Raw genomic sequence first — 25,761 nt, 5'->3', positions numbered from 1 at the left:
GTATCAAGGAGTTCTTGTTCCCTAACTTTGTTTCTTTTTTCCTCAGAGCGCCAAAATATATTTAGTCAGAGATTACATGTTATGAGGATGTGATGCCCTCTCTCATAATAGATACAGCTGAAACACGAAAGGCTCTGTAGTAAAATTGCACTGAAGCAGATAGTTAACAAGGTATGTGCTTATTGTAAAATAAATGTCAGTGTTTCTAATCCAAGTTCCCATGCAAATTTAAGTTTTAAAATCAATCAGTCTGTTGGATGAAGGCACACAATGTTTGTAACCTTTAAAGAGGAATGAATAATTCAGTAGGAACTCTGGCAGATACTCCCGCACACTGTTGGTAGTGAAGTTTGGGCTGATTTGTATTAATTTGCTTTACACAGCATCTGTCCCTAAAAGCTTGGCCAAGACCACCTCCACGCCTTGCTCGTGCAGCAGAGCCCCTGCTGCCACAGCTAGGTGTGCACCAATCCTAGGGGCAGGTGCACCTCAGAAGCAGTTCTTTGCTGGTACAGCAGCAAAACCCCGAACGACATGCACCGAACCGAGACCAGGTCTCTGTCGTCAGGACTTCAGGCACACGCTGGGGATTTTGCCAGCAATGTGATGTCAGAGTTCTTCAGCCCCTGTCCAATACAGGTGTGACTGTAAAACTACGCAATGTAGGCCTGGCCAAATTTCACACTGGCCGTTACAAACCCATAAAGAGTTCCTGAAAAGCCTCAGAGGGATTTGAGCTAATAAACTGGAAGATTAAATTCTCCTTCCCCATTGCTAGGTATTCCTATTTCTACAGAAATATAAATTCTGTATAGAAAACATCTCGCTATTTCATCCTATTCATTAATGGGTTTATTCCAGAGTTCTCAAATAGAAAATGGAGAACAACTTATTCAAGTGTGTCAGAGGGGCCTCTGCATGTCATGCATCGTACTTCTGCACTACATGGAACAATTACACATGCACATCCCTTCCTTCTCCAATGACCTTAGCCAGGCTGGAATTTGGCCGTTCCTTGCTGCAAAGGTAGAGAAGGGTCAGGGGAATGGGAGGAAGCAGATGCTGCCTGTTACAGGGAGAAGGTTCCTCTGGACCATCCATACAAGGGGGCTAACTGCAGTTGTAAAAATACATGTTATTTCAAAGAGATGTGTACCCATATAACCCCCTTGTATTTTTGTAAAACTCAAAAGGTATATATCTATAGGCAGTCCTGTTCCTTTCAAACAAGACAATCCAATACAGAGTTTCAGGCAGAGGCCCTCAGAGAAAACTAAAGAAGAAACACCTGATAGGAATCCCTTTGCTCCCCCTAAGCCTGCTTATTACACAGGCTTTGTTCATGAGTTTTTATGTGGAATAAAGTCACAATAAGGCTCCTATTTGCTTTCAGCATTGATAACAGACCAGAAGAAGCCATCTACACCTAGCAAGGAGGCTGACAGAAGGTACTGTTAAAGACACTTTTTTTTTTTCAAATCAGAGTGAATTAGACACATTAAATGTACCAGCTAAACTTAGATGCTCAGTTACACGACTGAACAGACAACTAAACACAGTCTGAGGAAAAGAAAAATTGAACTTTCTAGCAGAGAGCCAACTCTCCATCTGGCTGTATCCGATGCCAATCCCAAGTATAAATAAATGAAGAGAAAAAGCAGTTGAAGTGGGAAATAGCACCACTACTGCTAAACGGTGTCAAAGAACCCAGTTGTGAAATGTGCCAGAAGAGAAGAAATACCAAGGCATATGGCACAGCATGGCAGAGCTAGAGCACAAGATGGGGTCCTGGACAGAGTAACTAACTGATGCCGCCCACAGCTCTTAACCTTCCTTTGGAGGACATGGGAGAGATTATGGAGCAGATCATCCTCAGTGCCATCACACGGCACATGCAAGAGAACAGGGTGATCAGGCCCAGTCGGCATGGCTTTGTGAAAGGCAGGTCATGCCTGTCAAACCTGATCTCCTTCTATGACAAGGTGACCCACTTGCTGGACAAGGGAAAAGCTGTGGATGTTATCTACCTGGATTTTTGCAAGGCTTTTGACACCGTTTCCCATAGCATTCTCCTGGAGAAACTGGCTGCTCATGGCCTGGACAGGTATACTCTTCGTTGGGTAAAAAACTGGCTGGATGGCCGTGTCCAGAGAGTGGTGGTAAATGGAGTTAAATCCAGTTGGTGTCCAGTGACGAGTGGTGTCCCCCAGGGATCGGTGCTGGGGCCCGTTCTCTTTAATATCTTTATCAACAATCTGGATGAGGGGATCGAGTGCACCCTCAGTAAGTTCGCAGACGACACTAAACTGGGGGGGCGTGTTGATCTGCTTGAGGGTAGGATGGCTCTGCAGAGGGATCTGGACAGGCTGGACAGATGGGCTGAGGCCAATGGTATGAGGTTCAACAAGGCCAAGTGTCGGGTCCTGCACTTGGGTCACAACAACCCCATGCAGCGCTACAGACTGGGGGCGGAGTGGCTCGAAAGCTGCCTGGCAGAAAAGGACCTGGAGGTGTTGGTGGACAACCGGCTGAGCATGAGCCAGCAGTGTGCCCAGGCAGCCAAGAAGGCCAACACCATCCTGGCCTGCATCAGGAATAGTGTGGTGAGCCGGACTAGGGAAGTAATCATCCCCCTGTACTCGGCACTGGTGAGGCCTCACCTCGAGTACTGTGTTCAGTTTTGGGCCCCTCACTACAAGAAGGACATTGAGGTGTTGGAGCGTGTCCAGAGAAGGGCTACAAAGCTGGTGAAGGGTCTGGAGGACAAACCGTATGAGGAACGACTGAGGGATCTGGGGTTGTTTAGCCTGGAGAAGAGGAGGCTGAGGGGAGACCTTATCACCCTCTACAACTACCTGAAAGGAGGTTTTAGAGAGATGGGAGCTGACCTCTTCTCCCTGGCGACAAGTGATAGGACAAGAGGAAATGGGTTCAAGTTATGTCAGGGCAGGTTTAGATTAGATGTTAGGAAGCATTTTTTCACTGAAAGGGTTATTAAACATTGGAATAAGCTGCCCAGAGAGGTGGTGGATTCACCATCCCTGGAGGTGTTTAAGAAAAGGGTAGATGAGCTGCTTAGGGACATGGTTTAGGAGTGGTGGCGTTTTTATCAGGGTAGGTTAATGGTTGGACTTGATGATCTTAAAGGTCCCTTCCAACCTCACTGATTCTATGATTCTATGATTCTATGATTTACCAGGGAAGGTGGAAGTGGCTGACACTGTGAACATCCCTCGCCTCCGTTTACCTCTGCTCAGCATGGGTCTAAGGCACAAAAGCAAGGTAACGGAAAAGAGCCTTCCCTCTCACTTTCGTGCTTCCTACCACTTGCAGAGGTTGCAAAAACCATTGAGCAACGATTATTTTCTGGATATCATAAGCACATTCTTGTTTCCATTTGTATAAACTAAGTACGTGCTACAGAGATACTGCATGGATACACTCTTAGAGATCACACCTGTTTAAAAAGAATAAAAAAAAAAGGTTGAGGATATAAATTATTGAGAGAGAAGAGGAGGAAGCAAGAAATACTCTGTTCTTGTAAATAATGAATTACACAAACGTATGAATGCGCACTCAATAGCTTGACCTTAAAATGTCTGAATAGAACCACATGCCATTTTAAAAGACATGAATAATACAGAATTGGCAAAAGATACAATGCACAATTCCCCACAAACGAAAGCACTTAACTGTACTAATGTTGTATTAATGTTATCTCTGTTAATACTAGCACAAGAACCATCTCCCGCTAGGAGCTGATCAATTTACTTGTGCATAAAAGCCCATATATCAGCATATATACAATAGCATACTCTGTATACTTGGATGCCCATAGGAATATTGCAATACAGTTCTCCAACACAGCTGTATGAGCTTCTGGCAGCCCAAATATAAGACTTATCTTGCCCAGTTTAAAATAAAAGTCCAGATTTGGCCAGAGCTATCAGAGCAATTCAACAACGGCTTCAAAATAAGAGATACGCAGTTGTGTTGGAAAACAGCTGTAAACTTTATTTTACATTACCTCACCAAATGAACCAAACCTTAACTTTTTGAAGTGAGCTGAAACTGGAACTTAACAAACTCTTAAATCCACAAAGGCAGTCCCTGTGAAAATGGCAGAAGTTTTACCTGCCTTCATTAATTTTGTATCTTTTGGAAGAGTGTGAAAAGCTAGAGCATTACAGCTGCAATGGCTTAAGAGACCTTTCAGACAATGCATACATAAGTCCACAGAAGCCCAGAGGGACATCTCTAAGTAGGGTCATTCTGTGAAATGAGTGGCTGAGAACGGAACATGTAATAGGATGAAGTATTACTCTCATCTCAGTTTTTCATTAAAATAGCTATCTATGTATCCCAAATATGGACTCTCCCAAGGGGTTGCAACAAGCAAAAGCTCTGAGACATACATAGCTCTTGTTCTAATTATTTTCTCTTCTTATTTTGGAGGGGTATGGTGGTGAAAAAGGAGAGGAGGCAGAACTCCCAAAATAAAGCACATGGTCATGATTGCATCACAACAGAAAGAAAGGCAACTGCACTTTTTGGAAAACATTTAAGACTTCTAGAGTTTATGGTGTATTGGAGAGAATAGTTAAAAAGAAAAAAAATCAAACAAACGCCACCACCACCACAACCTAAACCAGAGCCATACCACTATTTGGTAGTCAGGCTAGAAACTGTTCACTAGAAGCAAGGGTTACAGAAGCAGAAATTACAAACTGATACCACTTTAATCCAAGCCAAAAGCTTTGTAATAAGAATATTGACAGTTTTTAAATAATTTCAGAAAATCTTTTGGGGGTGGGGTGGTTTGGTTTTGTTCTGTTGTTTTGGTTTTGGGTTTTTTTTTTTTGTTTTTATTTGTTTTGTTTTGCTTTTTTGTTAATACCTTTAGAGCTACAATTTCCACGCTGGTCCAAATTAATGCATGATATAAGTGAACAAGAGGGCTTAGCATTCAGTGAAGGTGTAAGCCACAACGTGTAACAGAGCTCCCCTGTTACTCACAGGCACAGCGTACCTGTGCAGGCTTCCCTATCCTGCTCCTACCTGCTACAGACCTACAGAGACTTTCTGCCTGCATCTGTCCATCCAACCCCTTCTCTGTCTAGCATATAACACGTCATGACCGTTCCAGAAGAGATTAAAGAGATGTTTTCTTTCTAGGCAGGGTTCAGACATTATTATTAACCATTTTGTCCAACCCTGTCTCAAAACAGAGCCCAAAAAAGATCTAGGCTACATTTATAAATACTCTCTGCCACACTTAACCATTACCAGCAGTGAAACTGCTTTGGGAAGAACCACAGGTCCCTTTCTATTGCAGCAGGAGCCTGAGGCTGATCACTCTGCCCTATGCAAGGGCTTCTCTCCCCACAGGGTTGCTAAAAGCGGCTCTGCCGGTGGTGACTACAGCAACAGCTTTTGCAACAAGAACACCCTCCTACTAGAGGAAGGGCTATGTCTGTGTACTAATTTAACAAAGGTCGTCTACCAACTTTGGACAATAAAGCATGGTTACTGCCAAGCAGGGCTGGCTCGACTTCAGTATGAATTGTTCTACACTGTATTTCCAACTTTTGACTCAGCAGTCACCATGAAACTTAGCCTTAGTGACAGTAAAACTGGGTATCATTGCCTCTGTATAAAAATGCTTTAAGTTGTTATATTTATGGGGTCATTTATCTTACAAGGAAATGCACTGGCCACCTGGGAAAGGCTGGTCATTTTACAAGTAGCTCCATCGAAAGCTTACATTGTACTGTCTTATTCAGCAAGCAAAGCACGCTTGCTGAATACATTTTCTGACATAAAACCATTATGTTATTGCATGTACTCTTTTATGACAGCAAGGAGTCTACTAGAAATACTGATGGATAAGAAATCAGATGGACAGGGCTAACCAACTGACAAGTGGTGTCCAGATGAATTTTCGATAGACTTGCTTAAAAATCCTCCAGGATTAACCACCATCCATTCTATGCTACAAAGGGGAAAGCCACTTTGCCGACTGGTTGTCAAACTTGGTTAACACGTACTGCTGAAATTCTGACTTGTACATACTAAGAATTAACTTGCTTTTTTCTTTAGCTGTGCAAAGTGAAAAGTCTTTTCTAAATCTATAAGCAGATATTATATAAATACAGTAAATACAGACTTTTAAAATTATAATTATTATTATATAGCTTAAAAACAAAGCATCAAAAGACCTGAAAGAAAATCACAGTAAATGACACCAAGATGTTATGCATTTACCAAGCATTAGAAGTCCACAGATTTAGAGATAACATTACCCTATATAAAGAACCAAACATATTTAGGTATTGGGGGGAAAATGCAGATGAAAGAAATCGTAATTTTGTCCTATGCTGACATAGTGAAATAACTATATATGCCCACAGGATTTAGCATGTATAGTTCCAGGTTAATTAATTAGATTAATATTTAGAGCAATAGTTTCAGAAGAGTCCTCCTACTTCCCTTCTTGCCATGCAACTTTTTAAAGAAGTAATTTAATCAAATCTGAAGCTTCGATCTTATTATATTTTCATGTGCCCAACAGAGTACAGAAGAAGTGGTAAAGTATTTTGTCCCAAATCGAATGTATGCATTTCTCAAACTGAATTCCAATTAAATATTTGCTGCAAACAGAATTTCTGAAGTATGTGCTTTTAAAATTTACATATGAACAAAAGTCAAGAGGCCTAAAGGTATTATCATGTTCCTCTACTTAGAGCTTTAACTTTAAAATAATTTAACTTCTAGATTTTTTTCATCAAGTTTCATCAAGTTCAGGGGAACTGTTTTTAAGTATATCAATAGGTAGCAGACAAGTCACCTACCTACTCTGAAGATCAAATCATCTTCAATGGGATTCTCTTTTCTTTTGCCAGTGCTGTACATGCTGGCAGGTCTTTTCACAGCTTTCTGCTTCACATGACCACTGCCAGGAGATTTAACACGCCTCTTAACCCCTTCAGTGGTAGGGGACACATCTGCTGATCTGACCACTTTAAGTTTGAAAGGGCTGCCCTTGATATGTTGATCATAAAGTCTCAGTGACAAAGTGAAGTCCCCTTCTTTCTGAACAGTGTACAAAAATTCGTAAGTGCCATTTTTATTGTCAAGTATTTCTCCGTCGGCGACACTTCCATCAGGCGTGCTCAGTTCAGCAGTGAGGTAAGCGTTCCCAGATTTACAGAGCTCCCCATCTTTGTCCTTAGTTGTGATGGTAACGGACATGGGCTGTCCAATCACTGTCTGCCTCAATCCCTCACCTGTGGCAACTGTTTCAGAGGCAACAGCATTGGTGGTTAAAATGGTACCCAGATTGTGAATGGACTTCTTCAAGCCTTCTGTTTCCACTATGAAATCCAACTGATCGTTTTCACGGGGCTGCAATGGGAAGTCCCGCTCGGCCAGTTCATTCAGCTTGTCGCTCATTTGCTTCTTCACCAGCAGAACTTCGGTTTCAGTGCCGTGGTTGAGGGCTTGGGCTGTAAAGTTGCTGCAACTTTTAATGCTTTCTTGTCCTTCAAGTAGGGTATCCAGCTGTGTCTGGAGGACCTGTGTGCATTACCAAACACCAGATTAGCATCACGTTACAAGAACTGTCTTAGCAAGATGTAGTTTATATCTGAAGGGCTCTGTAGAAACCCAATTTATAGTGCTTTATTTTAGAGTTTATTTTAAAGTTTTATTTTAGAAAAAGTACCACACTGATCCCCTACATGTTCTTGGAATATCATGGTGCAACACAAAAAATACACCCTGTTTTGGGTCTTCAAGGCTTCACAGATCCACTGTCGCTCTAGAATGAATTATTGCCCTGCCTGTCTTGTCTCTTTAAAAAAAAACAAAACAAAACAAAACCACAAAAGAAAAAAACAAGAAACAAAACCAAAACAAAACCAAACAAAAAAAAATGTAAAAGCTTGAACCCTGCTCCATCTAACTCTCAGCAGTCAGAGTTAATGAGATAGTTACTGGGAATTGAGCTGTGTGCACAGAGGCAGAGATATTTTGGAGTCACCAGGCCCATTAATAAGGGAGGCTGCAAAAAACTTCTTGAAAGTACTTCTTCAGAGCCAAGGAAACTCTTGGCTTGCTCCTCTATGGAGATGGACAAGAAGGCACTCTCAAGATCTGTACACCATCCTGAGGAAAACTGTGATTCCTGATCTAAAAAAGTGAAGAAAGGAAAGGTCTCCCCAGCAGAAGATGGTAAGGTTTTTTCCCCAGTTTCAGCAGGCAGGAAAGCAAAATGTAAAGGATGGGTTGTGGATATTGGGAAGAGTTGGGTTGAGCAGCCTAAAATTTTGGTTGAACTCAAAATTGTTAGGTGTGGGCTGGGAACAAGGCTAACGTTTTTTTTTAAAACCAGTTTTGCAACGAATTGGGAAAAGGATCCCTGAATTATAACAACCTTGCAGAGAAATTCATGACAGTCAGGAAAGCCCAAACATTCCAGCTACCCACCACATTCTCCACTGACGAAATCCCCAAACCAAAGTACCCAGTCACACATGTGGTATGTTTTTCCTACAGAGAAGAACTAGGGCACAGACATTACTGTGGATCAGAGAAGTTATTTTGTTGACCATCACTGTAAAGTAAATATTTTCAAAGCATTTCAACTGATTTTAAAGTAAACTTAGAGACTGGGTATATTTATTGTTATGAGATACTCTTCCCTTGCTGAGACACACCATGTAATGACACTGCATTCTAAGGGCATTTTTCTTCTGAATTTTACAAAACTATCTGCTCTTCACCCACTGGAGAAAATCCAGGCTGAGTTACTGATATGGGAAAGTGAACACAACACAAAATCTTCTGCAAGAAAAACAGAATGAACAAATTCCAAGACTACACTGAAATTTCAAGTTATCTGTTTCTCTAGGCATCTATAAAGCTCTCAGGATTCAGTAAAAGGCATTTCTAATCTGCCTTGCCTTTATTCAAGGACATAAGTAGTTAAACAGATAGCATAGCTTATAAAGTCCCAGGATGACAAAACCCCATATACCTGGGATAACAAACCACAAGCTGAGGAGGAAGACAATTTGCAGCTACATTTTAAAACCATTATTTCCTCAATATAGTTTCCTTTTGTTACAAAGATGGAACATGTTAAACCCTACCATAACTAATATTTAAAATGTGTTTAGAGTATTTTACACCAGGCCTCTTTCCATCCATTGGACAACTGAAACTCAATTGCCAACTATCTCTCAGTAAAGTGTAGCCCTTCCATTTTTTCATTTTTGAAAAGTGCACGTGGTGGGTTGACTCTGGCTGGATGCCACGTACCCACAAAGCCACTCTATCACTCCCCTCCTCAGCTGGACAGGGGGAGAGAAAATATAACGAAAGGCTTGTGGGTTGAGATAAAGACAGGGAGATTGCTCAGCAATTACTGTCACAAGCAAAACAGACTCAACTTGGGGAAATTAATCAAATTTATTACCAATGAAAATCAGAGTAGGGTAATGAGAAATAAACCCAAATGTTAAAACACCTTCCCCCCACCCCTCCCTTCTTCCCAGGCTCAACTTCACTCCCGATTTCTCTACCTCCTCCCCCTGAGCAGCTGTGGGGAACAGGCAATGGGGGTTGTGGTCAGTTCATCACACATTGTCTCCGCCACTCCTTCTACCTCGAGGGGAGGACTCCTCACACTCTTCCTCTGCTCCAGCATGAGGTCCCTCCCATGGTAGACAGTCCTCCACAAAGTTCTCCAACATGAGTCCTTCCTGCGGGCTGCAGTTCTTTACAAACTGCTCCAGCATGTGTCCTTTCCACAGGGTGCAGTCCTTCAGGAACAGACTGTTCCAGTGTAGGTTCCTCACAGGGTCACAAGTCCTGCCAGCAAACCTGCTCCAGCGTGGGCTTCTCTCTCCATGGAGCCACAGGACCTCCCAGGTGTGGGCTTCCCACAGGGTCACAGCCTCCTTTGGGCATCCGCCTGCTCCAGCGTGAGGTCCTCCACAGGCTGCAGGTTGGTATCTGCTCTACCACAGACCTCCATGGGCTGCAGGGGGACAACCTGTCTCACCGTGGTCTTTATCATGGGCTGCAGGGGAATCTCTGCTTCTGCACCTCCTTCTTCACTGACCTCAGTGTCTTCAGAGTTGTTCTCACATATTCTCACTCCTCTCTTTTGACTACAGCTTCGTAGGGGTTTTTTTTGCCCCTTCTTAAATATGCTTTCACAGAGGCGCTACCACCATCGCTGATGGGCTCAGCCTTGGCCAGCAGTGGGTCTGTCTCGGAGACAGATGGCATTGGCTCCGTCGGACATGGGGGAAGCTTCTAGCAGCTTCTCACAGAGGCCACTCCTGTAGCCCTCACGCTACCAAAACCTTGCCATGCAAACCCAATACATCACAATATCAGAATGATGGAATATTTGGGTTTGAATTATTTTGCAGGACTACTATTCATTCAAAAGTAAAATCCAATTCCAATCACTTTTTTATACAAGCAGGGGAGATGCCTCTTTTACTGCTTATGTGCAGCTTTGTAAAAATTTGGTTCTTTAACACCCAAAGTAATTTTTCAACTCTTTTAAATCCCTTTAAACAACAATAAGATAATTTAACATCATATTCCATCTTGTGTGAACTTTGTACACACCCTGAGTATATTTGCTTGCTAAGAAAATAAGTTTTTGTGACATCTTGGAGACATTTAGATGAATCTGGGATATCAGGTTATCAGGCACTCTTAAAACTCCCGTTGTTGATGCTACTTTCTTTTAACTGCTACTTTGAGGGAAGAGATCTTTCTTTTATATAAAACAGACAACTGATGCCCAGGAAGACAAGGACTAAATTCTTTCATTTGCTTGATTCAGACTCACTAATCCTCAACCAAAAACCCTACCCACCAGGCTACAGGCTTCTCTTTGTGCCGATTTCTGTTTTCTTCCTCTGAAGCTTAGGCTACAATACAGGGGGAAAACCGCAAGGTTCAACCATCCAGATAGGAAGTACAAGAATGAATACAGCTCTGGAAAAGCAAGACGTCCCTCCAATCTTTATGTGTTCCAACCAGTGACATCTAACATGAAATATGTTACCAGGCATTTGAAAGGAAAACAGTGCTTTAAAGCAAAACAGTAAGCCTTGCTCAGTTCTTCAGGAGAAATTGTTTGGCCTGTATCTTCATGGGGGGGTTCATAGGATTGCAGCCCAAGGACTTTAGACTTTCCTTTAGTGTCCCCTTATTGTCATCTGCACATCAGCATGTTGGAATTAAGCAGATGCCTGCTTAGTGTGTTGGCCATTTTAGATCCTCACACACCATGCACAAAGGGCTACCTGCCCATACAGGTTCTGGATTCCATTTATAAGGCTGGGCACCCACCAGTGAGGCTCTGCAGCACTTGATTTCGGGAAAACAAAGTTCTCCTCCTGATCTCAGACACAATTTGTCAAACTGGCGTCCTGCATAATTTGTAAAAACCGGCTGATTAAATTAATAGCTTTTCATTGAAACAAAACATGCATCTTACTTTGTGTTTAAGGCCATAATTCACTTCCAGTTCCATAAGCAGCACGCTCTTTCGCACATTTAAAGTCTTCTGGAGTTCATCAAAAGTGGAATGAATGTCATCTACAATGCTAGCCTTTTGGTTGGTTAACTGGTGTATGATTTCAGATATAAAATGAAGTGCTGAGTCGATCTCTGGAAGCCTGAGGGAGGGATTAAATTACAAAGATTGCTGTTTCAAAAGTCATTAAACATTGGCCCTTACCCTGATATCTTTTGATGAAACAATCTCATCAGCAGGCTGTCTTTAAACTCGGTCATTGCCCAGAAGTGAGTTCATTCCTTTTATAAACACATAGTGGTTTTGGTCTGATAAAATAAGGCTAAACCAGGGCCCTCCCTTGTGGAAATCCATTAGACTTTAGGCATTTCCAACAAGGAGGCCTTGGATCCTCTGTCCTTTAAGCAAATGTATCTACTTGGGAAGGTGTAACTAGATCTACCCCACTTTTTCTTTCTTTTTAGCTTTTCTGCCACCGTAGTGTTTGTACTAGTCTTTTAAGCATCTAGTACTATTTATTTGCCATGAAATTCATGACTGGCTAGTACTTTTCTCTTTAACACTTTATGCCCCTTCTTTGGAGGACACTTGCATTTCTAATGGGCTCTGTTTTGTGAAACACAGATAGGAATCTTCTGCTCTTTTCTCTAATTCCTCAGTGCATCCCACTCAATGGATTTTTTTTCCTTATGCTAGCCTCACTATCCCTGTTTTCTAGGTAAAGGTCCATGGCAGCAGCGTATTAAAACATCTACCCAAAGTAAGACAGGAAGCCAGTGGTAGAACTGAAAATGGAAAATAATCAGTGGAGTCTCCATACCTTTTGTTGACAGCATCCAACTGGACTTGGAGGGAAGCCTTATGTTGCTCTACCACATCCTTGAGTGGTACCGTGGGATGCTCTGCGTGTTCTCCCTCTGTACACTCCCGGCACATGGCTGTCTCGCAGGACTGGCAGTAAAACTCCATCACCTGCAAAAGTGCACAACTCTTAAGTTCAAACATGGCAGGAGTAATATCACTCAAAGCACATCTTACTGGGTCTTGAGCTTGTTATTATCCAAGCTCTAAGACAAAGTTTCTCCTTTCTTATTCACCAATAATTTACTGCCTAAAAGATTATTTTTATATATTTCATATCAAAATTCTGGTTTAAATGCATTTTATTCTACCAGAAAGTGTCAGAACAGCAGCTTGGGAAATAGAATGCTGGACTTCAAGGCTGGCCCTAACATCATCTTTGAACTGTGCAATAGTAAGTTTTGGTGTCCCTCTCAACTACTCTGTGAAACAACTCAACAAATCAGGGCATTCAAGTCCCCTCGATAACTCGACCCTTAACCTCTCCAGCGGGTCTGCCAAAGAAAGTATAATCTTAGGCTGTTTTTCAAAACAGGGCCACCCGCAGAACACAAACGCAACAGAGCTCACCAAACAGCATGTTTATTTGCTAGAAAAAAAGCACCCTAAATGAACCAACACGCTGCAGGGAAAAATCTCCATATCCCATTACTAATTCCTTAAAACTATCAAAACCTCATATCTGAGATGATAATAAGAGTGCTGATCTATACTTAAAAGAGGAGATTGTTTCAACCTGTTATGTAACCAGTAAGATGCTGTCTGGAGATAAAAAAAGATCTTTATATGTAATAAATACCCCAAATTCTGAATACATTCATGAAGGGAAAGAAACAGAAAAGTTCTGTGCCCAAAATCATATGTTAGTCAAAATAATGCACATATATGCAAATTCAGCATGAGACTTTCTTTTACATCTAGGAAGTCCTTGAGTACAAAGCATTTTAAGCTTATTAAAAGAATATAAGGAAGCTCATAGTATATGCTTCAAAGCAAGGCATTGGCAGCTCTCTTGCTTTCAGAACATAGCATCAGAATCTTGAATAACTTGGCTGATGCTTCTGGCACTCAGACCTCTCGCACAGACAGTTGTACTGGAGATGCTGGTTGGCAACAAGACGGTTGTGTAGAACCGTCTGTTTTCAGGTGAGCAGAGGGACCTGTAACAGCACTGTGCAAAGTAGCTGGCTGCTCCAAGACATCTTGAGAATTAGAAGGGGGAAGTAAGAGCCATGATTTGCATGTGGCTATTAGCATTAACAGGGATTTTCCTCTGATAAGCTCCTTTCCATCTTATTCCCATTCTTCCCTCTTATCTCAATTCACAAGATATGGGATTCACACGCGATGAGGGTTTAGTCATTTGTTGGCCATTCGTGTAAGCCACTTTAGAGAAAATTTAAAAGCTGCTCCAAATAAACTGTGTAAGATCAAATATACCAGCAAGGAAAGAAAAAAAAAAGTAGACCTTCCAAACAATGACAACCCTCATCAACACCACTACAGTCCCTGTGAATTTAGCAGTCTCACAGTAGTAGATCCTCTAAGGCCTGGCAGTTACTTTGGTAGGCACTAAGATGTGATGCAGTCTTACAGTGCATAGAGGAAATGAGTTAAACAGTGTTTAGGATTTAAATTCTTTTCAAAGGCTTCAAAAATTTGCAACCAGAAACAACCAAAAGAAACAATATTTCGTTAGCATTGTGTTGTTTATTAGTGTTCCTCTTTATTCAAGCACCAGAGAATCACATAAGCTAGAATGGTAATAGCAAGCAAACCACAAGACCTAATGGGTATGTCTGCACAGAAATAGTCTTCTTTGCCTTAGTCAAATTCAAAATGTTTTGAGTGAAGCAGCTTTCATCTCCCATTAAAATCTTTTAGCTGAAGGAGAAAGAAAACTTAATATTAATAGAATTCAGGCTTCAAGTGCCTAGGTAAGCTGAATTCCTAAGATTTTGTCTAGCATTTCTTAATCAGGTAAGATCAATTCTAACAACAGACAGACATGTATTACTGGCTTTTCCTCTCTCCCTTCCGTGCCCAACACAGGCATCACATTTCGTGACATTCCCAGAAAGCTTTTCATGGTAACAGGTTTGCTTTACAAAACGTCTCAGAAAAAAACATTTGCCTGAACCCCTTCTTTGCAAATTGAAGAGAGGTCTTGGGCAGGATATACTATGGCATCTAACACTGGCTTCAGCTGTATTTCCACTGAAGTCAACGAGAACATCCCCATCAGCTGTAATGAAATGTGAATTAATACCCACTGGTTCTGAAATCCCATCCACTAACTCCCACCTTAAACCAGACCAACATATTTCAGCACAATGATCTAATTAGAGACCTATGCATATCTTCACTACTGCAATTTAACTGAATTTACAGAAACTGTTTAATTTGCATAATCAGGGATGCAGGTACTTCTAGAATTAGATTTCACAAAGCCAAAGCACACTAACTCCAACCCTTCAAAGGTCAGGTCTCAAGAAAAAGGTTCTCACCAATCACAGGTTTCCCTTCTCTAAAATCACGTTTGAATAGTCACGTTGTTCATCCTCTGCTTTCTATTTGTTTGAATTAAAAGAACAGTCCAGAGAAAAAGGATGAGTCTGCTTTTTGCCATCCTTCTTCCTCATCTCACACACAGGCTTAATTCCTCTGTGCCAGGGCTAATGCGTACCTCAGCTTTGTATGTTTTGGCTTTTAGAATACCATAAAAGTTTGGATTACCTGAAGGCACTTTCCAGATATCTGGTAAAATTTAGAATGTGGAGCTTTGTTCTTCCTACTCATAGCTTTTGCCTTACCCATGCAGTAAACCTGAAAGCTTAAAGCAAGTTTTTTAAAAAGTTTTGTAAGACTGTCATGACTTAAACAACATGCTCACGTATAAGGGAACCACCCAAATCCCTTGTATGACTTTCCAATTCAGTCAGATATAATTGTATCATTTACATTATTGCTTCCTAACTGTATTAAATGTTCTTTGTGAGGCAGAACAAAATTTTGCCAGCAGAGAGCTCAGTTTATTAGTTCTAATGCTCATTAAGAGCCTAACTCTGACATTCTGAACTTTTTATTTAGCCTCAATGACACACTGAATATTGCAAAGTACAGAAAAAAATTATTTACACTTTAATGGCATACACGAGTATGTGACATGGTGGGCAGTACAGAGGTGAGGAGAAAAAACAAGGTTTAAAAGGTGTGTTATGAACTCACTTCATCAGAATATCAAGGATGGGTGCGTTTTTATTTTTCTAAGAGAGGCATACAAGAAGTAAGCAACACCTGCACAAGTTCAGGAAATGTTTTTCTAGACAAGATCTTATACCTGACAACTTGCCAAGCTATTCTGGGATCTTTTGAGAAAAAGCTAATCAGAGATAAGGCATGCTCTTTTGTTACAAGCATTTAATTTAATATTGAGTAGGCTCTTTTGTTGCACTCTATAGGAAGAAAATACACTGCTCCTGTAAAAGCATGTATCCTAGATGTTGACCTGGCTTTCACTTCAAATTCAAATAAAACCCAAGCATGGACTTTTCAGGATGGATGACTGCAAAAAGTTTATTATTTATTACATATTTATTACATATTATGAAGTAACAGACCTAGAATTTCACAGCCTTCCCTGTCCGGCATGTTGTACCTGCTCCTAAATGATTGCAGATCAATGTTTCCAAAGCAGGATGCTTATATTCAACAAGAGCTGCAGGTGTTTAGCAGCTGAGAATAAAGCCAATCTTATTTTAATAATGTGTAGGTAGAAGATAAGAATCTTCTGTTAGGTTCAAAAGTTCCATAACATATATGCCCTGTTACCCTGATTTAACAGGAACATATATTTGTGCTCTGTGTTGGGCAAATATGAGGAAGCATTTGTTTATAGTTCAAGAACAGGAAACTCTCTCTCATGTTAAGATACTACAGCTCAGTTCCATTTTTCATAAGAACACACACAGCAAAGATGCCACAACAGAGGAGGAGAGGATGCGCGCAGTAGCAATAGGATACACACACATGTATGGAAAATATGAGTGGTGGGACTAAGACACCAACTGGAACAGAAAGTATCTAATCTACATGGCCTGAGGAAGGCTAAGTTACAAGCAGACAGGCAAGCCAATGAAAAAGCATCTGCGCATCAGTTTCTATCTGATTTTAATCAGAGAGCTTTAAATCCAGCATGGCTGGAACGTTTGAAAAAACTTGTTTAAACAGAAACTTATTTCTAAGCTAATACAAAGAAAATCTGGTAATATTTAAACAAAATATACCTGATGCAAATACTCCCTTGATCGTAAAAATACAATGGGTCTGACCCTACCCAAAGGAATACATAAAAATTAACGGAGTGAGGATTCAATGCAGAATGACTGCTGGTTCCATGAAGGCGTTCTCCTGCAGCTACCCTCTTAATCCTCTCTCGCTCCCCGAAGGCCCCAGCAAAGCTGCTCACAGCCGCACAGTGCCCTCGTGCCGCGTACCCACGAGGCCAGCAAAAGCCCATTTCCACAGTCAGGCCTCAGGCGCTCAGCGCCTCTCCCTGCGCACCCTGCCCTTCAGCCAGACCCCCCTGGCCAGCCTCCAGCAGCTCTCCCCAAAGCTTATCTTGGCTCCTCCCATCACAAGCACTAATGTGTGCACTTCAGCTTTTAATTTTCTAGCTCCCCAAAGCCTGAAATTGGAGTCATCCTCAACCTGTCCCTGACCCTCCCACATACTTACTGAAGCAAGAAGATATGCCCATCATACACTACTCAGCTTCCTAAAAGGCATGTTATGTTTCAAGGCAAGCCAAGTAAGTTTGGTTTAGAGGACTTACAAATCCATCTTTCCCTTGAAAGGAGTTCTCAGAGAGGTATAGGGTAACATATTTTTAATCGTAGGCAAACCAGTTTTTTCTAAGCACACCCAAAGAATCATCAGCTGATAATGTAAAATGCAAAATGAGTAACATCTTCATTTTGACTTTTCTCTGCCTTTCACAATCAAATGGCTCCTGTCACAATTGCTATTTCAGAAAAGAACTAAGAAGATTCATTTCAAGGAGAGCCAATAAAAGACAAATGAAAACTAGGAAAGTATTAATCAGTAACCACTACACATACATAGGTATAGTACACATTAAAAAAGTTACACCAGTTATTCATTAATCAGTGTACAGCGTATCAGTTGCACAGGTCCACCTAATTCCAGCAGGTCAGTAATGGAGAGGGAACTGAGCTGTTCCAAGAGTAATCACCACCTATTAGCTGAATTATTCCTATACAACCAATATACCTAAACTGAATATACAATAAAACAGTCCCCAGAAAGTCATCCTAAAATACTGGCACATATTTCTTGGCTTGGATAGAAGCACAGCATTCAGTTTATAACACAGCATCGTGGTCTACTTCCATGTTTGCATAAGCCTGGCTATGAGACAGGAGCTCATATGCCTACCACAACGGGTTAACAGTGAAAAATGGTAAGCAGAGTTAGAGCTGTTCTTGTAATAATCTGGTTATACTTACTCAGTTGGGGGTACTTGGCAATGAATACACTGACATGATTTGAGGGTGTATGCAGGGGGATGCCAGGCAAAAAAAGTAGGTGGAGGAGAAAAACAAAGCAGCCTCCAAGGACTGATATGTGAGAGGCACAAAACACTGCAGATAGATAAACAGAAGCTCTCTGTTTCTAGCCTGTGCTGACCCAGAGCATCCTAAGCTAGGACACCCTTTTATTTGGCCCCACGTTAATATGCTCACATAGCTTTTGGAACTGTCTCAGTGTGCAGGTCAGTTAAGCTTATAAAGTCCCTGCCACATACTGCCTAAACAAGCACACAGGTTCCCATGGCAATAGTTGATTCTACAAGAAAAAGATACAGAAACATCCCAAAGAGGCAAAGGCACAAGATTCAGCACTTGCAGGACAACAGTTTTGACCAAGTGTGCTGAAAGATGATCAGTAAGATGAAATAATATCCTGACTACTTTAAGATGCTCCATTAAGAGCATTTGAGTTAATTTTAAGAATCATTTATCTTTTGTTGACATATTACAAAATCAAAGAACTAGTGTGATTCCAGTTCCCTCACTATCTTTTCAGAAAATATCCATGACAAACCAGACCAGTCAATACATATGAGTTCCTGTACATACCACAGGAGTTCATCTCACTTACATTTCCATCATGATTGGGGCAGGAGAGCGGTTTGCCCGCAGCAACAGCGGTGACAGTCTCCAAGATGGAGGACTCTTCAATGCTGTTGTCCGGTGTTCGTTGCAGGACATCCATCAGGTTGGTGATAAAGAAGTTGTTCTGGAGCGCAGAAACCCCTTTCTCTGGCAGAATGGAGGTCTGGCGGCACACGGGGCAAGAAAGGGTTAAGCTATGGGCTGGAATGTAATTCTGTAAGCACCTATAGGGAAGGGAGGTGGAAGAGGAGAAAGAGAGAGGCAAAGTATCATCAAAGAGTAAAAAAATCCTCCCTTCAGTTTAAGAACTGGTTTGAAATAGTGCTACCCCTACTTATACAAGGGAAGATACATCAGCGGGCTTCAGAAATAAAAGTATTTATGGGGATTTTTTTTTCTTTTAAAGCTTTTTTCCTCTGCCACATGAAAAAGGTTCAATAAGCTGACATCATTATAAGAGTTATGTGCCTTTCTTTGAGATTTTTGTGCAGAGTGGATCCATGCTTCCAGACATCTACTGCATCCTGCTCATAGGATAGTAAAAATGATAAACTATCAGATAAAGTTTGACAGACATGCAGTTATTACATCAAGTATTTGAACCTGTGTCTTTAACTGACTAACCGGTGGTTGACCCTTCTCTTTCCCATACAATCCCTTTATTAACTTGTATTTGTGGGTTTAGTGTTTCAGAGCTAAAACCTGGTCCCAATGAAACCAATGGAAAATTTTCCATTTCTTTCAATTAGGAAAGTCATTTGGCAGTTAGCCAGAATCAACAGAGCTCTCTTTACTACATAGAGAAGCACGTCCTAGGTTATCACAGTTTATGTTAAGGGGAGTTTTGGCGGAGATTTGCGTTTGATTGTGTTTGATCTGGGGGGTAGGGTGGGTGGAGGGATTGGTCGTTGGGGTTTTTTTAGAAAAACTAAATTTCACAGCACATAAATCTGACACAAAAGTTCCGTGATCAACAACATGCAGCACACCAGCCTAGGTGATGTTTAGTGCCACTTTTGGCCTTGAAAACCAAGTTAACAGCTGCTGGGCATGCAACATCCAACTGCAATTAGCAATTCAGCACAGTCCCGTAAGCAGAGGACGCTTTGCAGAATGCAGGTCTTCAGGGGAGCGGTGTTACACCGAATTCCTCATGAGATGCCAACCAAGAAAGTGTGACCTCACACAGCTACACAGCTCTTGTACACTTCCAAGGGCTTTGCTTGCCCCACTGTTCATCATCCTCCCTTGGCAGCCCTCCTCCTGACCCCCCAGTAAGGGCTCTGTGAAAGGAGAGCTTAGGCTTTGCACATCAGCAGTACACTGGAAGAGATCTTCCAGCCTCTCTCCATAACCAGATCAGCATAAGAGGATTACAGTGAAAACCAGAAGCTGACTTTAGGATTTACACATGAACTGAAGTCAAGAAACTTAAAACATGGTGGTGAAAACCTTGACTTCACTGACTACAGTGAGAGTTTCACTGCCGACTTCAGTAAAGTTGGTCTTTCCTATTCTTCTACGAAAGACCTGTCCATCTGACACACTCAGAGTTCCACAATTTTTCTTGCACCCTTCGTAAGATCAGATATGCATACCACAATTCTAAGAGGTGGAAATCTGCTGAACTAAATGTTCACACAAAATATAATTTCTTAAAATTATCCTGCCATTCAAGATATAATCCAACGAGTTGCATCCCATCATCAGATAAAGAATTCTAACCGATAATTCTTCAGCTGTCTTTTCTGCAGATGCTGTATTTACTTCACCATTTGATGGATAATATAACATTAAAGTACCACTATGTATATTCAATTCATTCAGCTGAATACAGTAGAAGACAGGCTGCTGTTTTATCACATCGCTTTTCAGAGAGTTTTTCCACTTCAATCAACCAAGCTGCAGCATAATGAAGACATTTAATCATAGGTTATTAATAATGTATATATCATGTCTAGCCCTTGGACATTAAAGGATGGGATAATTATTTCTTTGCCTAGTAAATCAACAAGAAAGGGTTTTATTGTTTCTAATTATAGGCTAATTGGTATAAATTTGAGGTCATAAATTTGAGGTCCAAATTCTGACTGTCATCACCTTCCACATTGTTGTAACTGTATTCATTTGTTTAATTGGGTTTACTTTTTATTTACTCTTGCTTAACGGGAATGCATTCTAAATATTCCACTGCTGTCTCTTCTTCCTGCCTCCCACAAATACCAGTGTTTTTCTACATTCCTGCCTTTCCAGCCTTCCCAGACTTCATCATGCCTTAACACGACCTTTACAAGCAAAGAGAAAAGTCCCCATTCACTAAAGGATGCAGAGTTCGGTGCTTGTTGCAGGACACAAATACCTAGTTACCAGCATGAGGAAAGGACTTACCTCTCACAGAAAGTGTGCAGGCAAGGAAGTACTTTGGGGTTCTTGTAACGGTCCAGGCATATGCTGCAAATCAGAAACTGCTTGTCAATCTGACGGACCACAGGACTTGGGATGTTGGAACCTTCACTGGCCATCCTAGACCACTGACATATGGGTCCTGTTCCCTTCTACCCTGCACACTGCTGCAGCGGGGTGGGGAAAAGAAGAAAAGAAGAAAAATGGCTTATAAACTCCATGAAGTAACAAAATCAACAAATAATTCACTCATGTTTCATCCTTACGCAGCAATTCATGTTTCCATGTAAAAGCAAAACAGTGAAGAGTTAAAATTCTGAAATGGTTTATCACTGATGAGAGCCTGGGAAACAGTCAGCCAAGTCTACACCACCACACGTAGCACCTCTGTCTGAGCAGGCATTCTGGAAAGGCATGTTGCCACTGGACTGAAAGAGTTACAGGGCTGTCCGGTTTTAAAGAAATCCCACGGTAAAAACATTCTTGCACCAGTAGGTTCAGCCAGTGCTAACAAACATAGGATTTCTTACATCTACGGTACCACTGGCAAAAGGCTTAAGCTGGAACTGCACCAGCCAGTCAAATGGCTGTGTCAGACAGAGTTTGAAAATGGTTCACCTAACAATTTTTTCCCTTATCAGTGCTGGTGTTGCCAAAGATATGGGAGGTTTGGACTCCAGGAAGCGCCCAAGAAGGAACCTCCAGAACCAGCCAGCCCCTGGGAAGGGAGTGCTCAAATTCTGCATCAGCAACTGGGGTGAGGTAGGTGAGGCAAAAATCCTCACGATAGAAGAAACTGAGCAAAGAAGAGGCAACTGATAGCTGCTGAGAACCAGCAAAGATAGGGTGGAGGATACACGAAGCACATCCAAATAACAAATGCAAGAAAAATGGCATTCTAGGCAGAAAGAGTAGTAAGAATCATGTTTCTAGGACTGAAGACTCTTCATAACCCTGGCATGTAAAGCATGAAATAAAAGGGTGAGAAGAAAGTCTACTGACTGGTAGAATTAAAATCACAGGTTAAAGGAACACCTCCTGTCCTGGAACAAGGGACAGGCAGAGAAAAACTTTGTTTCTTTTCAGCTGGAGGTACATGTTATAGCCAACAGAATTCATGTGTGGAAAGAGAAGACGGGGGAGGAAAAGGAAGGAAGCAACCTCAGAGAAAAGTAAGCTGCCTGCTAAAATAGCTTAGGAAAACCTGACAAGCAGAGGCCCTGGCAGGGTGGCCCGGCAAGAACTCCTCTCCATCAGCGTTTCTGGCGGGCTGGAGCACTGGGAGGCACAGGCTCACTCCCCGGGGAGCCGACGGCAGCGTCTCTGTCGCAGAGCCTCCTGCCAGTCCTCCCGCAGCCACAGTGAAACAGGGGCTCCTCTTCCGGGCGAGCGGTGAGCCCAGCTGGGCGCCTTCACTGCAGGTACGCTCCCGAGGTAGGCACTTCTTCCCTAACGGTCTTCTACCCCAGTTTTTAGTCATCCATTTCAGGCAATTCGATATTTGGCTTGAGGGCAGTTCAGGCTTTCCAAGACAGAAATAACGAGCCCTCTCTCTGCCTTGGTGCAGATTGCGCTCATTCAAAGGTCGCTCGATTCCACAATGATCTGCACGACCTGTAGCATTTTATCGGCAGCGTTACGTCAGATCTTCTTCCTGTGCTGAATGCCCGGCACGCTCATCTGGCAGAGTTGAACTCATGCTGTTCTTCCCGAGCTGTGTATTTAGTCTTACAGGTCTGGTTTACTTACTACATTGAGCAAACGGCTATTTCATTATCCTAATGACAGTGATTATGGATCACACTGTACTGACTTCCCTGATAACAAGTTCCTGGGGAATCACCTCTGTGCTAGCAAGTACAACAGCATAAATTTATTCACAATTAAAATACCCAACAGCGGTAACTGACAGGTTATTTGATGCACAACACTTATGGCGGGCCCTTTTGTTTCCTTTTTTTCCGAGAAAGGGGAATCTGCAAGGTTAAAAATTGCCATAATGCTTGTAAAATATGTTTGTTCATGAACCCAAAATGCATGATTTCAGAACTGATCATTTGTTTCACTTTTACCATTTCTTTCCCCGTAGTAAGATAAAATGTGACAACTGCATAAACAAAAATTAATTTCACCTATTTAAATGCTATAAATTACACACAATAAACCTTAGGAGACCAATTAGGAACCCATGTTACTTTTCAAAAGCTTGAGTTAAAAATGGCTTTTACAAGGAGTGGGACAAAAATATCCAGCTTTCACAAATGGAAGTAGAAAGAATAGACTATCAAATATGCATTAATGTATTCATGCGTTTGGTGGTATAGCATGCAGAACTTCAGTGATGCATTTCAAAAGAAAATGCAGTTCACCATTGATGCAGCTGTGTTTGCCTCCCACTTTTCCCAACCGAAAGTTAGGGGTGGGGACTCAAAGAAAGCAGGGAAGATAATCAGAAGCAGGAAGACTTCTTATCAAAAGCACAGTTTCCAAACTGGATACCCATACATTATGAACAGTATAATTTTTTTTGTTATAGACTAAGCATAGACTATTTAAAAAAAACTATACTTAAGATACAAAAGAATAGGTCTCCAGTGAATGCTGCCTGTCATTTCACAGAAGAAAGTTCTCTAGCAACCAGATATTTTCTGTTATTTCATCTTTCCGCCATCAAGTATGGCTACACTAGCAAATAGTGTTTGTACAAAGAAAACTCCTGCTGCCTGAAAAATTTCATATTGATTTAATCTGATCTTCATCTTAGCCTTTTACATTCCCCCTATCTCATTGCAAAATCAGGTGATTCTTAGTGTTTCATACACAAAGGTCATGCCAGCCACTTTAATTTTCAAATGTTCATGCTTTAAGCTTTGTCAGTGAAATTTTAACAATTCAGAAATAAGTGCTTTTAATATTTGATGTTTTGTCTGGAACACAACAGGCCATGATTGCCATTTATCCCATATGCTCACATAAATCAGATTTAAAATATGCACCCGAAAATATAATTTCATCAGTACATTTCAAGCTTTGGCCACTACCTGGTACAATAACATCTTACACAAGTGGTTCATTTAAAAAGTTTTTTGAGTATGGAATTTCCAGAATTCTGCAGCCTCCCTGAGCCAACTCCACCTTTGATGCAATTTTGATGAATGTGATGTAGCTATGAGAAGAATGATTTTGCCTGTTGACTCAATGAAAGCAGCTGTACAAAGAGTATTTGAGGAAAAGCAGGAGATTTTAGGCAATGCTTTTGAATTTTGCCAAAGACAGTATTTATTCTGATTTACTGCAGTGCTTGCAGCACTTCCTCAAAACAGCAACACGAGTTTCAGATGTATTAGCAGTGGGAGATTCACAAAGTAACACTATTTTTACAAGAAAAACATTCTTTTATGTAGTAGCATCTTCTGAGCTGAAAAACCGCTCTTTTTGCAGTTTCATTGTCTCACGATCTAATAAAGAGCAGCTGAAGCATGAGCTTTGAAAATAAGTGAGAATCACTTCTCCATATACTTACACTTCAGAATTTAAACATGCAAAGCCAAAGGATTGTGAAACATTGCACCAAACGACATAAAACCCCACCCATTTATCTGTAAGATGCACACACTGGAAACCCAGGCTAGGTTTGTGAAATCAAGTGCGGAAAAGGGTTCTGAAATGTATATTCTCTGTCAGCCCCTTTGAGGCTCAAGGGTTATCTTTCCAGCCACCCCGAAAGTAACATTGTTCTTTTTCCTTCTGCTTGGCGATAGGACTATCGATTTTTATTCAAAATACACTATACAGCAAAGAAGGGAGGAAACAATGGCTCTGTGAGCTAGTGGAAAGCCTTGCCCTGCTACGCATGCATGCCTTCGGGAAAGAAAGTCAGGGTGCGGCCCCACCCATGTGAAAAGAACTTCCTATAGTCCTGGAAAAGGAAGAAAACCCCAACATTAGGGTACAGCAAATAACAGTTCCAGCGGAGCTGTTCCACATCGATAGAGCCATGGAATAAGAAAGTGCACCCTCTCTACAGGTAGCTTCAAACGAGCTCTGGAATTCCTCAACAGTTACCGAATTCTCTATTAGTTTCCGTGGCCCCGTCAAGACAAAAAGCCATTGGGAAAACTTATAACTGTCTGTTCGGTTCCCAGGATTTATTCCTAAAAGAGCAGAATCCTCCGTTGCTGATACACTGCTATCACTGAACTCCACCCAGCCAGAGCTGCAACTAGCCTGAAAGTACAGCCCGAGGAGAACAAATTGCTCGCAGCTTGTTCATCCTCTTCTTATCAATGGTATTCACAACCCAGAGGGTCTATTCATGTATTATGAATGAATAGGTTTCCAATGGCAACGTTTCCAAAGGAACGGTGAGGCCTCCAGAGAGCCGTAAGAAAGGGTGGGGAACCTCAATAAGGTTGCTTCAAGGATTGGGGGAGCTCGGGCGTAAAAGTCTTAAAAGAGATCTATCGCCTGTCCGCGGTCTTTAGGAATAAAGAACAGATTCAAGCCATTTCTAGCAGCAGCCCCAAAATTAGCCGACACAGAACACACCGAGCAAATTAATAATCATAACCGCCACACAGTCCACTTGTGTAAAAGGCTTGATAAGCTAAATTTGCATTCCTTTCTCTCCCGCTCTTGCAATCAGCTTGGTGCCTTGTTTAAAACACAGCAACCCTCTTCATTCTTACAGCATGCAGAAGCAGAATGAACGATCGGGGGGCCGAAACAGGAGGA

At 41.6% G+C, this 25,761-nt stretch overlaps 1 protein-coding gene across 1 annotated transcript in view; it reads right to left on the bottom strand.

The window, feature by feature from the left end:
* Nucleotides 1–21,177, bottom strand: part of TRIM2 (tripartite motif containing 2) — a gene marked incomplete at its 3' end in the record, with an annotated part of 40,000 nt that extends 18,823 nt beyond the window's left edge. The window contains exons 1-5 of the mRNA XM_082482762.1: nt 21,013–21,177; nt 18,611–18,848; nt 12,387–12,538; nt 11,528–11,708; nt 6,852–7,575 (exon numbers count right to left, since the gene is read on the bottom strand). Of these exons, the coding sequence (XP_082338888.1) occupies nt 6,852–7,575; nt 11,528–11,708; nt 12,387–12,538; nt 18,611–18,848; nt 21,013–21,146 (1,429 nt within the window). The 5' untranslated portion in view covers nt 21,147–21,177. The remainder of the gene's footprint in view (nt 1–6,851; nt 7,576–11,527; nt 11,709–12,386; nt 12,539–18,610; nt 18,849–21,012) is intronic.
* Between the last annotated feature and the right edge of the window lie 4,584 nt (nt 21,178–25,761).

The sequence above is a fragment of the Vanellus vanellus genome (assembly GCF_965231255.1).
Source record: "Vanellus vanellus genome assembly, chromosome: 4".
NCBI classification, from domain to species: Eukaryota; Metazoa; Chordata; class Aves; order Charadriiformes; family Charadriidae; genus Vanellus; species Vanellus vanellus.
The sequence above is the reverse complement of the archived record's forward strand: the minus strand, read 5'-3'. Positions and strand labels throughout refer to the sequence as shown.